General features: G+C 47.1%; 1 protein-coding gene across 4 annotated transcripts in view; it reads right to left on the bottom strand.

Moving 5' to 3' along the window:
* Nucleotides 1-596: 596 nt before the first annotated feature.
* The window catches only part of Dhrs4 (dehydrogenase/reductase 4), a 23,601-nt gene continuing 7,920 nt past the window's right edge, over nt 597-16,277 (bottom strand). The window contains exons 1-8 of one of the 4 annotated variants that reach the window (NR_197357.1): nt 11,902-12,049; nt 10,737-10,914; nt 6,107-6,208; nt 3,468-3,538; nt 3,325-3,376; nt 2,918-3,052; nt 2,409-2,682; nt 597-1,109 (exon numbers count right to left, since the gene is read on the bottom strand). Coding sequence is in view for 3 of the 4 variants with exons in the window: in NM_001433421.1 (NP_001420350.1) it covers nt 995-1,109; nt 2,409-2,464; nt 2,918-3,052; nt 3,325-3,376; nt 3,468-3,538; nt 6,107-6,208; nt 10,737-10,914; nt 11,902-12,032 (840 nt within the window). In the remaining variant the exon portion in view is untranslated. Of the gene's footprint in view, nt 1,110-2,408; nt 2,683-2,917; nt 3,053-3,324; nt 3,377-3,467; nt 3,539-6,106; nt 6,209-10,736; nt 10,915-11,901; nt 12,061-16,277 lie in introns of those variants that run through there. The other 3 variants (NM_001433421.1, NM_153315.3, NM_001433420.1) reach the window with 3 other exon arrangements.

The raw sequence follows: 16,277 nt of genomic DNA, 5'->3' as shown, positions 1-16,277 counted from the left end.
CCCCTCCCGCGGGCTACCTCGTGAGAAGCCCAGAGCGCGGCGCCTGGTGTCCGAGCTATCTCAGGGGCGGGGGTGCAGCGTTTCTACTGCCGTGCCACCCACGCCTCGGCCACCCGGAGCCGAATTCTTCAATTTCTTTGTTTACGTGCTTCGGTACCCCTCCCCGGGTCAAGCTTGTTTGGCCCCGCCCTCCCACTCCTTCCAGCTCAGGAACCGTCCAGCTCGTCCTTGCTGACCCTGGAGGCAACTCTGAATCAAGGGCGATGCTGCTAAAGGACCTGTCCGAATGTGCCGGAGGGAGTTGGTTCTTTTCTGCTCGCTAGTCGGGGATCCCCGTGGCGTCCTTGGCACCGTCCCTGGGGGTGTGAGGCTAAGAGTAGCACCTGGGAGTTCCCGAGCCACCTTCCCCCACAGCTGGCAGGCGGCTCCGCAGCAGGCGGGCAGACACAACCACCCTTGAGCAGTTAGCTCAAGCCTGGGAGATAGGGAGGAGGACTAGGGAGAATCCAGAGATCCAGCACTGCTTAGACTTCTACACTAGACTTAGATCCACTAAGCACCTCGCGTTGATAAATGAATACACATTGACTCAGACCAACGCGATCATCTTCATTTTATTTGTACCGTATTTGTAAATTGTTAATTTCCATCTCTGTTCAGGTCCGTTCCTTCTATCTCCCTTTAAAGTCTCCAGAGACGAGAATGAGAGGGATTTGATCTTCACTAAAGTAGCCACAGTCTTCTCAGCAAGCCCCGTTTCCACTACCTATCCCCTAGCTCCCCGCCCCCTCCCCAAAGCCCTTTTCAGGGCCATAGCAACAGCGAGGATGCTCATCTGACCACACTTTGACCACACGGAAAGCAGGAACTTAACACTGGGCAGAGCTGATTTTGTGAGGTGAACAAGATGTTGGCGGTGGCAAGGAAGGGCGACAGAGACAAGGTGGAGTGCACCCTCCCCACACACTTGCCCTGGTAGGCTGTCTCTAGGTCCTCAGAGGCGAGAAGGGGTTCCTCCCCCAACCACTACTGTCTCGCCATTGATGTAACTGGCATCTTCAGAGCACAAGAAGGAAACTATACCGACACAATCCTCTGGCTTGCCTAGCCTGGGAAACAGGAAACAAGGAGGGAGCAAATGTCAAACAGGCTAGCTTCTCTCATCTGGCCTGCAAGCATGAAATTTGCTTAAGAATTATCAGTTGGGAGCTGGTGAGAAGGCTCTGCAGTTAAGAGCACTGGCCAGTTGCTCTTCCAAAGGACCCAGGTTAAAGTGTCAGTACACACGCTTGGCAGTTCACAACGGTTTAAAACTCCAATTCCAGGGGTGTGTGATGCCTCCTTCTGCCATACAGGGGCAGGAGCACCCAGGAACACGTGTGGCACACAGACATACATGCAGGCAAAACACCCATATACATTTTAAAAATTAAAAAGAAAATTAGGTGATTTTCAGAACCAGGGTACAGCCTATTAAATAGGGTGGTTATGATTCTGTGGTTATAATTTATAGATGCATAAATACTGTAGCCTGAAAAACCATGTTGCATTTAAATATAGAAACACTGTTTTTAGATCTCCAGAATGCGAAGTCAGGCCGATAAAATGGTGAACAATTATATGACGTTTTAAAAGAAATTATTTCAAATGTATATATACTATTTGAGTGTCAGTCTGTGCTGATAAATGGCATGGCCAAGGCATTTCATGGGTACAGGTTCAGTGTACAGGTTCAGTGTACAGATCCTCTTCAGGAATCGACTCTTTTGTCCCTTTATGAATGTATTTGTTTCATAAGAATGTGTGAAATCACACTGTTTGTACCGCGATTCTGTATGTTCTAGAGGTGATAGAATACTCTGTTAACTGAGCCTAAAGCTCACGCCCAACCTCGGCTTGACTTGGGAGGACTTGAGGAAGCCTGGGATGTTTGGATTAGTAAAGAGATAGGCGCTGCCAGCATTTGTCCTTGAGGGGTCAAGCTAGAGCAGCTGGAAGGCAGAGGGAGGCAGTGAACCTAGAGCAATGGAGACCTAGCAAAACTGTGTGAGTAGCTCAGCCAGCTCACTGGGGAAGAAAGCAAGTGACAGGCACAGTCTGGGGCTTTAATACAGCTTCTCAGGGGTTTTCTTTGGGTTGTAGGATCATCAGGCTGAGCTTTGGAAACACCACTGTCTCCTGGGTTCTGGTCTCCACAGGGGCCAGAGAGGCGGACAGTGGGCGAGAGCTCTGCTTTGCGTCAGCTCTGATGCCTTAGGTTTTTGTAATGAAAGCAGTGTCCTTGGTCAGGTGACAGGAGTGATAGTGTCTATGAATCTGTGATGTCTACAAGGTGCATGCTGTGTTATCTGTGGGACTGAGAGCCGGGGAGAGCTTTCTGTCTATCTACATTAACCCTAACTGCTTACCTTCTAATTTGCATGGTTTCTTTTATCATTTCTTCTCTTGCTTTCTCCTTCCACAACTGAAAAAAAAAAAAAAAAGGGAAATCTTTTTATGTGCAAGAAGAGGCAAGCACAGGAAGAGAATGAAGGGAGTTCTGTCCCCACAGCCTGTTAGGGAAGGATTCACATTTCCATCGCTTGTTGCTTCTCCACTCTCTTCCCTCTCCACTGCTGGTCTCTACTTCATCCTTTCAAGTCTTATTCAGGTATCTTGTCAGGTCTCTTCAGTTCTCATCCACTTTAGGAGACAATATGGATACAGTCTGAATTCCTGGCCCTGCTTCACTTGGTAGAGCCCAGTAGGAAAGGGGTGTGTGGGAGTCTGGCCTGGGGAAGGTGTCTGGTAAGGACAAGGGATGGGGAAGCACAGGCTGCAGGGATGAGGGTGGGAGTGGATTTAGGACATGGGTCTAGGCTTCCCCAATCCTTTCAATGGATCTGGGGGAAGGGATTATAGTGTTCTTTCTTCTCACCACACTGCTGAAGTGAGTCTTGATGAGTCCAGGTGCCAAGCAGTTCACTCGAATGTTCTTTGGGGCCAACTCTGCGGCAAAGTTCTTAGTGAGACCCAGCAAAGCTGTTTTGCTAACATTGTAAGGGCCCAGAGACTAGGGAAAGAAGAGAATTGAGTTCTTTATTAGTTTGCAGGGTCATTTTTGGTTCTTAGTGTACAAGGGCAGGAGCCTCCCAAAAGCACCTCCTGTTAGGGAAGGTCACAGTCAGAAATCACCTCGTAGTCTCATGTAGGTTAGTGTTCATGGAAGCAAGGCATCTCTTTTGTGGGAGAGGACTTGGTAGAATGATGCTAAAATACTTCTTTGGACAGTTGGAGGGGTGGATGGTGTAAGGTGGAGAGCAGGTAGGAGTGACAGGTACTCACAGGGAATAGAACGAAGCCTGCTACGGAACTCACAATCACCACCGAGCCGCCTCTGGGAAGGAAAGAGAATGACCCTCTTCAGCATGAATAGCACTGCCCCCGTGGGCCCCACCTCACCCGAGCTTCCTGTCAGCATCCGGTACCCTCGTTTTTCCATCGCTGGCACCACCGCCTTAATCATCATTGCTGAAGCTGTCACATTAATGCTCAAAACCTGAAGTCAACAGAGAGGAAGGCACATGAGAAAGGCATCCCAGGGGCCCAGCGATGAGGACTCACGTGTTCCCTGAAAACGCCTGTTAGGGTTGATAGAGACCTCGGGTTGACCTAACAATGGAACCACTTAGGGTTCAATCTGCCTCTCACGGCTCCATTAAGTAGATGATGGTCATCAGGTTAGGTGAGGCAGAGGGAAGACAGTTTATCTCTCCTACCCAGCCAGTCCACAGGCACCTCTTAGGACTGCCTGCTTTGGTTTTGAGCTGGAGTTGTACTTCTCCCAAGTAGGGAGAGCCTGGGGTTGGATGACGGCCTGGACCTAAACTACAGTGGACTAGGCTTCTCTAATTTGTTATTGGTTTTTGAGTCAGGGTCAGGCACTGAGCCTAGAGCTCAGTGATTCAGCTGACTAGTCATTAAGCACACACCATGGTCTTGTTTTCCCAAATTCTGGGATGGCAGGCACACTGGAGGACTGAGGTCTAGCCTTCATGATTTTACAGCAAGCACTTTGCTGAGCTATTTGCCCAGCCCCTGGGTCTGTCTGTCTATCTGTCCATCTGTCTGTCCATTCACTGTTCTTCCTTCCTTCCTCCTTCTCTCTCTCTCTCTCTCTCTCTCTCTCTCTTTCTTTCTTTCTTACTTAAAGTGCATGTGTGTTTGTGTGTGTTTCTCTCTGTCTCTCTCCCTGTCGCTCTCTATCTCTATCTGTCTCTGTCTGTCTGTCTGTCTGTCTGTCTCTGTGTGTGTCTGTGTAGAGGTCAGAGGTCAATGCTCAGAGTCTTCTGTTGCTATCCACCTTGTTTTCCGAGGCAGCACTACTAATTCAGCTAGTCTAGTTGCACGGATAGCAAGCTCTGGGGATCTGGCTGTCTTTACCACAGCGCAGTGCTGCTTAGAGACTCATGAACTCTATTGGATTTTAGGTAGATCCTGGGGACTCTTACCCAGGTCCTAATGCTCATGAGGCAGATACTTTACTCACCGAATCATTTCCCAGCCCCCAGTGTTTGTTTTTAGTGAACCATTGCAGATTTGACAATGCTTCTGGCCCAAATGCCTTCCCAAAGAAGAAGAATTTCCTTTTGCATAATTACAATCCATTATTATACCCAAGAAACGTAACAGTGATAGAATTTTATAAACTATACCACCATCTTACTGTATATAGTCTAGGCTATATATAGGGCTTTACAGTATATAGTCTAGGCTAGTCTTGAACTCACCATATTGTCTATGTTGGCCTTAGATTTACAGTGACCCTTCTTTCTCGGCCTCCCAAGTACTGGGATTACAAGTGTGTAACACTTGGCTTTCTTCTAAATTTTGTTCTTAAAAGATTCTAGAGCCAGGCATGGTGATACAAACCCTAACTCCTAGCATTCAAGAGGCCAAGGCAGGAGGATTGCTAGTTCAAAGCTATCCTGAGCTATTTAACAAGATTCTGACTTTTAAAAAAGAAAGAAGAGTAAAACAAAAAGAAAAATCAGCAGGGCTGGAGTGGTGGCTCTGGGCTTACTGTTCTTGCTGAGGGTCTAAGTCTGGTTCCATCGCTTGCAGGTTGGTTCACAACCATCTTTAACTTTAGTTCCAGGTTATCCAGAGCCCTCTTCTGGCCTCTGTGAGCACTGCATGCATGTGGTGCACAGACACAAAGACAGGCAAGACACACATACATAATTTTTTTTTTAAAAAAGCCTTTCAAATAAAAAGGAGAAGGAAAAAACATCACTGAGCCACAATCTGATTTGATTTTTTCCCCCAAAAGATGCTTCTTTACTTAAAAAAAAAACATAACCAGAAACTGGCTCACTGAAGAACATTTCGGCACTTGGGTCTTTATGTTTGGAACTCTGATAAACTACAATATATTTGCTATCCTTAAACTCTCACGCTGAGAAATCCACGGTGGATCTTAACAAATTTACAATTTCCAAACCATGTGACTTAGAAAACAAAGACAAATTAAAGCTTTATCATGAAAGGGCGTAGATGGACAAAATACACTGTGAATATGATGTGATGAGACACGTTCACCTGAAACCTAGCATCCTAGCACCTTTGAGGCACCTAGAATTTTCTAATGCAATATCAGTAAGGAAGAGAAAAGGACATGTCACATCCCAAGGCTGTGTGCTACAAAGCACCATTTTTTTTTTATAATTCCACCTTTCAGTCAACAGCAGCTATTAACATTCCCGACTAATGAAAAAGCACTCTTTCCCAACAGCTGAGAAGGGAATGGGTGGGTGGGGAAGTTTAAGCATAGTAGTTATTGGCCTCTTAGCTGCCATGTTTCTACTGGAAATAAACCAGGAAGAAGAGCGTGGGTGAGCAGCCTAGGGAGAAAGATGGGCAAAGGAAGCAGAGACAGCTAGCGCAGAGCCAAGGACAGTAGACACAGCTAGGAAAAAGCAGAGGTGTGAGAGAGGAGCAGGACACTGGGCGCTAACCCGCACATATGCTTTACAAGTCCACAACGGTGTGAGCCCTTCACACACGCCCTGGCCAGCAAGCCTGTGCTAAGGGCAGTCCCCTGCTGCCTTCCTTCATCCCCTCTCACCTTGTTCCACACCTCCTCTGTGACGTCCATTAGATTTCCAAAGAAAGGGTTGACAGCAGCATTGGAGACCAGGATATCAATCCCTTGGTGAAGCTTCAGAGCCTAGAGAGGAAGAAGGTGTGAGTCGGGGCTGCAGCTAAGACCGGTGTTCATTTCTCAATGTTGGTGTGGAGTTTCTTCTCGGGAGCAGTTGTCAAATGTCTTTCTCCAAGTGTATTCTCTCTAAAGCTTCCCTAAGTTTTGATGACATTTGAAGCTATTATTCTTTTGCGTCTCCCGTCCTGCTTGTCCTTTGAAGGCATCTCTGATCCCTTGCTCTTCTCTTTACACTTCTCTTTAGTGAGCTCCCCACTCCTTCTGTTTTCACCTCTCACCTCAAATCGATTTCTAGACCTCCTTTTGAGCCCCAGCTCCGTTTACTCATTTCCTCAAGTGCCATACGGCTCTGTTTCCTTGAATTTTGAGGCTACCATGACCTCAAAGCTGGCCTGCTCACACACACCCGAATGAAGCAAGATCCTGGTAAAGGACCATTATTCTGGTAAAGGACCATTCTAGCCCAACCTCCTCATGGTGGAAGTGATGACACCTAGGTCTGAGGAAGTTCATTTTTCAAGGTTGTAACTCGGCAATTGTTTCATAGAGGCATCTAAGAGCAGGAAGGCACACTCCTTTGGTATTTGAAAAAAGCAAAAGGATCCCCTCACCCCAGGTTACAAAGTGGTGTCTGAGCTGAGGTCAGGCTCCAATTCTAGCAGAGAACTGATTCCTAGGAGCCTTCTACAACCCAGTCAGGATGTTTATGGAGCAGCCATGCAGGAGACCTATGCTAGTGAAGATACTAACTAGCCTGGCTCTGAAGCAGTTTCACACTCACCTTTATATCATTTTCTCTTCTCTTTTTTTGGCCCAGAAGTAGAAGAGGCAAGGCAGAGATTGAGGTTTAAACTGAGAAAGCCAAGAGAGGAGGTACCACGGCCTCTCAGTAGTATATGTAGGTGGTGAGGGCCAGGGAGAACATGCCAGCAAGCATTGTCAGGAGTTAGAAGCCACCTTAAAACCAGGCTTTGTATTTGCCCAGACCTGGCAATTTTGAAGCCTCGGGCAGATAGCATGTAATGGGCCCTCAATCAACTTTGTGCCTCCAATTTGGCAAAGGAGGGGTGTCATTAACAATGCACACCATCTGCCAGCTTCTCCTCTTTACTAATTATTCTTGCTAACTAGGTGCTAAGCTCAGTTGTTTCTACACTGCTAGAGGAATACCCGGGCTGTCAACGTGTTCATTTAACAAAAATTTAAAGTAATAGACCCCACAAAACCCACTACCAATGCACTCGCTCATGCATTCTGAACGCTGGGATTGTAGCCCAAGGTCTCAGGCACCCGCCTTCACTCTGTGCGAAAAGCCTGCTGACATGTGATGGGGCAAGAGCAGAACAGAAGGAAAGAGATGTGTGCCATGCTCTGTGACTGACTGGGAAGGGGAGAGGGTAGTGGACAGAGCCAGAGGGTGTTTGCGGTCTTCTGGCTTCTGTCTCCCTCCCCTTTCATGCACACACAAAGGAGAAGTCTTTGTTGACTGAGCATCATAGAATCACACACGTCCATGAGGAACTGGGTATGATAGTCTATGCTTGTGATCCCAGCTCAAGGGAAGTCGAGGCAGCGAGTCACGGATTTAAGGCAGTCTGAACTGTAGAACGAGACCCTGCCTCACGGTCCCAATCCCCAATCTAAAAAGCCACCCTTCAAAAGGCCAAAAATAGACCACGTTGATGACTGTCAGACTTTGCTCTAAATTGTACAATCAGCATACTATCGTGCTTTGGACTTGCCTATTTTGATAAGAGTTATTTATTTAAGACAAAGTGTGATCGAGTGGGAAGCCTGGCTTGTGTCGCCACGGCACTGTTGAGCTGTCGTGCAGAGTGGGAGGGAGTGAGCTGCAGCCACCTTTGGGGAGCAGCTGTTCTCACCTGCAGGGTAACAGCTGACTCGGGAGAACACCTCAAACTGCTGACGTTCACCCCATGACTCCCCACCCTGACATCTGCTGTACAGCCTTCCCAACGGTTTGTTTTTAAAGTTGTTTTTTTTTTTTTTTTACGTATGTGTGGGTGTGCGTGAGTACACCATGTGGGTATGGGAGTTGTCTCTCCCCTTCACGTGGCTAGAAAAATCTTCACACTGTCTCTTGAGTAACCCATATCGGCCCCTTAGCTGTTGCTCTAGACCAGGGTGACAGCCAATGGCCTCCTCGCTGATGTTCTTTGTCCTGCATCTTCTGCATTAATCTTTACTACAGATTAGACTATCTAAAGTCAGTTTCATCTCGCTCCAAGCTTCATGTGGGTTCTGTTTGCTTCGCAACTACCGACACTCTCTTGGGAGGCTGTGGAGGTCCCTGAACCCCACCCATGCAGCCCTCTTCCCACAGGTCTAGCTCTTGGCGGAGGGCTGACAGGGCTCCCCTCTTCCCTTCAGTCTTTTGACTGTTTGCTCATTTATCAGGGTCACTAGAGAGAGCCCTAACCTCACCCTTGCTACCCAGTACCACTTATTCCTCGAGATCTGACTCAAGCTCTGCTCCAGAGCCAGGGCTGCAGGATCAGCTAGGTGGACTTGCTGGGGGCCAGAATGTGTTTTCCTAATAAGGCTTTTCCTCCTTTCCTGTGCAGTTGCATGTTCACATGTGGGTGCACATGCATGTGGTGGCCTGAGGTTGATGTCAGGAATCTTCCTTGAGTCAGTGACTGTCCATCAAACCTGGAGCTTGTTCTGGGTATCCCATCTCTGTCTTCTGAGCCTGGAATTACAGGTGAGCCCCCAGATACATGTGGGACTTGCATGGGCCTGGGTGTCTTAGCCTCAGTCCTCTTGCTTGCAGAGCAAGACATTTAATAGCTGAACCATTTCCCAAACTCCTGCCCACCTCATAGGGTTTTGACATGAAATTGTGTGTGGCTCTAGGTTTGACCCCAGCACCGGTGTGTGCGTGTGCACATGTGGGTTAAATGGCTGTCACTAATTGCCTATTACTTCTCAGAATAAACACTACAATATCTGGTTCTTCCAGCAGCCTAGGCCAGGAAATGCAAACTTTCCCAGACTCATATTTGACACTTTGCAATGGATATTTAAGTATTTGTCCACAGTTCTTTAAAAGTGGAATTATCTTGGGGCTGGAGAGATGGCTCAGTGGTTAAGCACACCAGCTGCTCTTACAGAGGACCCTGGTTTGGTACTTACCATGTGTATGGTGGCTCACAACCACCTGTAACTCCAGTTCCAAGGAATATGGCAACACCTTCTGACCTCCATGGGCATGGGACACACATAGTGTAGAGACACACATGTAGGCAAAAAAACTCATACACATAAAATAAAGATAAATAATAAAAATGGGATTGTCTTCTATCTATCACGCTTCAGTCAAGGGTTAAAGGCCCCCCTCTTCCAAGAAGGCTGTCTACATTATTTCTGCCAACTGTCTGATGAGTTCACACAGGCTGTGCTTTCTCTGTGTCGGTGGGTCCCCCCTTGGATTTTGGGGAGTAGTGAACACCCTGAAACTTGGGGGGGTAAGACATACCTTCTCTGCAGCTTGATTTATGTTTTCTTACACCCCTGGAGACTGGTGTCAAGTGTCGAGCCTGACACGGGCTAAGACTAAAGTCTGTTTGGACACCCAAGGCTTGACACTATATAAATGGGGGGTGCGTCTGGCACTTTGTAGGCATTGAAAGAATGGTAGGCCTGGTTTTTCCTTACTGGATGATGAGACGATCCAGTCTCTGTAAGTATAGGGAGAATAGTCCTTGTCTTGGTGGAGTAGCTCGCACTTGTTCTTCTAGCACTGGGGGGACAAGTTCATGGCTAGACAGGGCTGCTAAATGAATTTCATACCAGTCTAGCTCTGGTACAAGATCCTGGCCCCTCTAAACCAAACCAAACCAATGCCAACAGTAGCAGCAGCACCAGCAGTAGCAGCAGCAGCAGCAACAACAACAACAAACGACAAACCACATAAGGCTCAAAACACAAGAAATGTCTCACAGTAGGTGAATGAAACATGGCGAACTGCCCACTAGCTCTATGAGCCCAAGAACAAGAGAGCATTTATTAACTCAGACCAGGGAACCAGGAGCAGCCATTTTCAGGCAGGGGATGTCTAAGGGATCATGTAAGGTTGAAAGACCAGAGCGGCTTTTGATTCTCTGGCTGGGAGAATCTAGTTGTGCTTAGACTTTGAGCTACAGATGTGACTGAAAAGGGTACACGATAAAAATGTATTGGTGAGAGTCTGGAGAGGTGGTTCAGTAGGTAAAAGGATGTTCTGTTCTCATAGGGTCAGTTCCCAGCGCCCACATCAGGATTCGAGACTCTCTTCTGGTCTCCACAGGCACCTACATGAACAAGTACTCCCCTACCACACCGGTAATGAAACGTAATAAAATTAATGTTCGAAACATTATTGGTGAACTGGTTTGGGTGTGAGCATTAGGATGCTGGCAGGGGCCAGCGTGGGGTGCATCTCACCAGTGCTGACTTAGCAATCAGGCAGCAAGGCGCGAGCTGCCTCCCTTCTGCCCCGCCTTGGCCCAGCGCCCGTACACTGCCTGCTCACCATGTTTACCAGCTTTTCTCGATCCTCTGCCTTCCCCACATGGCACACGACGCCAGTAACACTCAGTCCCTCTCCCTGGAGTGTGGCCACTGCACGGTCCACATTCTGCTGTTTGCGGCTGCTGATGACCACGTGGGCCCCGTCCTCAGCCAGACGCCGGGCGATGGCAAGGCCAATCCTACAAGTACAAAAGGAGGCACACTGTCAAGGCCTCTACCGCAGGGAAAGAGGGTGAGAGCACACGTGGGTTCCGGAGTTAGACTTTCCGCTTTGGACTCTCGCTCTCCCTGTATTCGAGCTTCATGTATTTTTTCAATGCCTGATGGTGCGGACAGGAGGATAAGCTCAGATCATTTTATTGTGATCTTGTCTTTTACCCCAGTTCCCAGGACTGACACCACCTACCACAGGCTGCACGACTGTCTATTGTACCTAATGTCCAGTTGCGACAGAAGAGGGAGAAATGAGGTGAATGTTCAGTAGTAGCCATGGCTATGGCTTGGGGACCTTATCTGAAGAAGCCCATATCCCCCCCAAAATTCTATCCCCCCTTTGCTATATGGGGGCCTTCACCAAAAAGCATGGCTCAAAATGTAAATATCAATTACATATTTTATAATAACCAGATATGTTAGCTTTTCATGTACATCTGTACCCCTGATTTTCAAGGAGCTTTTATCTAGCAAGGCCCTGTGGGGATTAAAGAAAAACTGGATTGTTAAGAGTGGTAGGTGAGACAGGCTGGGCACGGAGGCCAAAATATACAGACTAAAGAAAAGATCTGAGCACAGAATCTAGATAAAGGGTGAGGACTCTGGGGAGGCTTGTCCAACAGGGTGGCAAGAGTAACAGAGTTTTGAAACCATGACTGGTTGTTTTGGTCTTCCCAGGCTCTAGGTGGAGCTGTCGATTGGGGCAGCCCAGATGCATGGGGACCTGGGTCCACATGGCAGCACGGAGTTGTCACAAAGTGGAAGGCAGCAGCAACACAAGGGCTAGAGGGTGGCAGGGCCAGGTCGGGGATTCGGAGCGATTTCAGGTCCACCTTGTGGGTTTCCTTTTTCTCCCCAGGGGAGGCCTTTGGCCGCATCTGAGGCTCGAGGACAACAGTCCAGGAGTTAAAGAGTACTTGTTTCTGGATGTGGACTCTGTCTCTGGTACTCACCCGTCGGTGGAGGCTGTGACCAGGGCCACCTTATTCGCGAGTGGGTTCTGGCGAGTCAGCCCGGAACTGGCCATCCTCACCGACTTCCACGCTCGAGTCCAGCCTCTTAACAGCAGTCCCGCTTTCTGCATAGTTCAGATCCGGAAGCTGGGTTGAACTCTGCTAGGGGAGGGGACGTTCAAAGGACAGGAGGCTGGTCTAGCTGCGAGCGTCCTGCCTCCCTGGACAGCCTGCTACGCTTCCAGGACCCGCTCCGCGATGGCCCGGGACAAGGCGAGAGCCGCGGTTGAGAGCGCTCCCTGCTGGCGCCCCTTTGCCTGATTTGGGACTCCCGCAAATTCTCAGTCCATGTTTTCTGAAAGACCACCCACACCTCTACTACAGGAACCCTCAGCTTCTCTCGTGCTCCAGCCGCTCCTCACACATCTGCTGGCCCACCTTTTTTGGGGGTGGGGTCGTGGGAGAGTCACTGTAGAGGAAGCTTTGAAATTTTATTTATTTTTGTTTTGCTTCCTTAAATTCCAAATAATTCTTCCTGTAAAAAAGCCCGGGTTTATATGATGGCCTGCACAGGTAACTCATTCGGTAAAGTGCTCGTTGAACAAGTATGCTGACCGGGAGTTCGGATGCTCGGCGTTAACCTCAGGGTGTGGCGGCTAACAGCTGCGCTCCTAGCTCTGGAGAGACAGGCAAGATGATTGTTGAGGCTTCTGCTCATCTGGTCTTACCAATCTATGAGCTCCAGGCTCAGTGAAAAACCCTATCTCAAGAGAAAGATGAGGTGAAGAGTGATAGAAAGCACCCCACCTTGACCTCTGGTTTCCACATGCACACATGTACATACCCCTACTCCCCCAGCCCCATAAGCTCATCTTAATGAGCATAGTAAAAAATGCCTTCAGACATATAAAGATAGCTTATTCAAGATCCCCACTACTCCCAAGGTTGTACCTGATAACCAGAACCCAGGGACATCACTCACTGAGGATAACCAGACACAGTCCTAGCACCTGATGACACCCATTGGACAGTATGTAAGCAGAGACCAAGGGCATAGCTGTGTTTGAACAGCTGGAGGGAAGCGACCACGGTTTTCCCTGAACCTGGAGAGTCTTGGCTAGGATCCTGACCCTTGAGTCAGAGACCACTAGTAGAGGTTATACCTTTACTTAAGACACCACAGTCGAGCAGCCTTGGGGAGACAGGCTTAGGCCCTTAAGAGTTTAGAGTGTAAGCCTTGTGCCGCTGACCCTCAGCAGAATAAAATAACACACACACACCACACACACGAAGGGTCAGTGAATGAATGTTTTGAAACTGCTTATGGAGGTGAGACTTGAGCTCCTCCCAGCATCCATATCGTGAGGGCCAGGTGACAAATGTGATAGGTTATGACAGCTGGCCTAGGCCTGACGCTAACTTCCTTTCTGACTCAAAGTCTATTGCTAGTGATTCTCAACCTGCGAGTCACAACCCCTTTGGGTTAGCCTAAGGCTATGGGAAATATCAGATATTTACGTTATGATTCATAACAGTAGCAAAATTACAGTTATGAAGTAGCAATAAGATGATTTTATGGCTGGAGGGCGTCATAACATGAGGACCTGCTTTAGAGGACTGCAGCATTAGGAAGGCTGAGAACCACTGAGCACTTCAGACAGGCAGGAAACGATCACTGCGATACCCAGTGTGAAAGGACCGTCCAAGTCATCCGAGATGACTTCCCATTTGATAGGTACAGGCAGCCAGGATGGGAGACCGGGGAGCGCTATGGTTCTCCGTGACCATCATGCACTCAGGTCTTCCCCTCTATTCTAGTTTAATAAATGTCTGCCACACATGAACGTGCCTGAGTCAGTGTAAACTACTAAGCATGTAGTGATTACTCTCACCAAACAATAATATTATTGCCGCCACGGTCCGGACGCTTTCTCTATGAACCGAGGATGTAGAGCAGATGATGAATAAAACTCTCACCAGCTATAAATTCTAAGCCCACGACTCTTTTTATTGGTTATTTTTTATTATTTTTGCATTTCAAATGTTATTCCCTTTCCCGGTTTCCTGTCCATAAGCCCCCTATCCCCTCCCCTCCCTCTTCTTCTATAAGGGTGCTCCCCATTCCAACCACACCCCTTTCCACCTCCCCTCCCTGACATTCCCCTACACTGGGGGTCCAGCCTTGGCAGGACTAAAGGCTTCTCCTCCCATTGGTGCCTGACAAGGCCATCCTCTGCTACATATGCAGCTGGAGCCATGGATCAGTCCATATGTACTCTTTAGATGGTGGTTTAGTTCCTGGGAGCTCTGGTTGGTTGGTATTGTTCTTATGGGGTTGCAAGCCCCTTCAGCTCCTTCAATCCTTTCCCTAACTCTTCCAATGGGGACCTCCTTCTCAGTTCAATGACTTGCTGCTAGCATTCGCCTCTGTATTTGTCATGCTCTGACTGAACCTCTCAGGAGATGTAAGCCCAAGACTCTTATCTCTGGGCTGTTGTGATCTCTCTCCCAGTTTCCTGGGAGAATTAGTGAGTTTGGATGGCTTAAGAGTGCACCACAGAGGGCTGGAGAGATGGCTCAGTCATTAACGTCTAGGTTCACAACCAAAAATATATGAGTGCACCACAGAGAGGCATCAACAGGACCAGTGCAAGTGACTAGACTGGATCCACCCCCAACCTGTCCTATGTGTATATATATGTATACTGTCCTACATATATTCCAATATACCATCCTATATATATATATATACACATATATATATATATACACCATCCTATGTATGTACACATACTGTCCTACATATATACAGTCCTATGTATATATATGTGTATAATGTCTTACATATATTCCTATATACCATCCTACATATATACATATACACCATCCTATATATGTACACATATACTGTTCTATATATACATGTACACATATATATATACATATATACAACATCCTACATATATCCCTATATACTGTCCTGCACATATACATATATACCATCCTACATATATACACATATACTGTCCTACATATATACATATATACTGTCCTATACACGCACACACACACATATATACTGTTCTATGTATATACACATACACTGTCCTACATATATACATATATACTGTCCTATACACACACATACACAGATACTGTCCTATGTATATACACATACACTGTCCTACATATATACATATACACTGTCCTACATATATACATATATACTGTCCTATACACGCACACGCACACATATATACTGTCCTATGTATATACACATGTACTGTCCTACATATATACATATATACTGTCCTATACACGTGCGCGCACACACATATATATATATATATATATATATATATATATATATACTGTCCTATGTATATACACATACACTGTCCTACATATATACATATGTACTGTCTTAGAGTTGTTGGGTTTTTAACTTCTGTGGAAAGCGATTTCCTCTGACTTAGAATTTTGCTTTAAGGCTGCTGTACTTTGGATTTGTTTGTTTTCTCATGGTGCTGAGGAATCAGCTAGGATCTTGTATGGTAGGAGAGCACTCTGCATATGGGTGACATTGTTCTAAAGACCCTGCTTTATTTTATTTTATTTTTAAAAAATTTTATCTATTTTATGTATGTGAGTGCACTGTAGCTCTCTTCAGACACACCAGATCCCATTACATCCCAGGGCACCAGATCCCATTACAGATGGCTGTGAGCCACCATGTGGTAGCTGGGAATTGAACTCAGGACCTCTGGAAGAGCAGTCAGTGCTCTTAACCGCTGAGCCATCTCTCCAGCTCCTGTTTTATTATTTTTTTTATAAAGCCCCTGTTTTTATTTTAATCATTAAAATACCCATTCTTTAAATGATTCCTATTATATATGTCACAGCTTTAAAAAGAGATGGAAAGGTGTGAAAAGTAGAACTTAGTGGCTGGAGAGATGGCTCAGTGCTTAAGAGCCCCGGTTGTTGTTCCAGAGGACCTGGGTTCAATTCGCAGCACCCACGTGGCAGCTTACCTCTCTGTAATTCCAGTTCTAGGTACTCTACATGCAGGCAAAACTTCAGTGCACATCAAAAATAAAAATTAATAACCCATGACAAAAAAGAAAAGTAGCAGTTACTCTTTCCTTTGCTGATTTAACCCACCTCCCAAATAGTCTGACTTTCTGCGTCCATCCTCAGTTCTCCATACATTGACATGCATCCTCACAGGGGCTGAAGAGCTGGCTAATTGGGTAAGGTCACTGGCTGCTTTCCCAGAAGACCTAGGTTCAATTCCCAGGACCCATATGGTGGCTTACAACTTTCTGGAACCCCAGTCCCTGGGGATCTGATGCTTTTGATGCTCTTTTCTGACCTGT

The sequence above is a fragment of the Rattus norvegicus genome, chromosome 15 (assembly GCF_021556685.1).
Source record: "Rattus norvegicus strain SHRSP/BbbUtx chromosome 15, alternate assembly SHRSP_T2T, whole genome shotgun sequence".
Taxonomy (NCBI): Eukaryota; Metazoa; Chordata; class Mammalia; order Rodentia; family Muridae; genus Rattus; species Rattus norvegicus.
The sequence above is the reverse complement of the archived record's forward strand: the minus strand, read 5'-3'. Positions and strand labels throughout refer to the sequence as shown.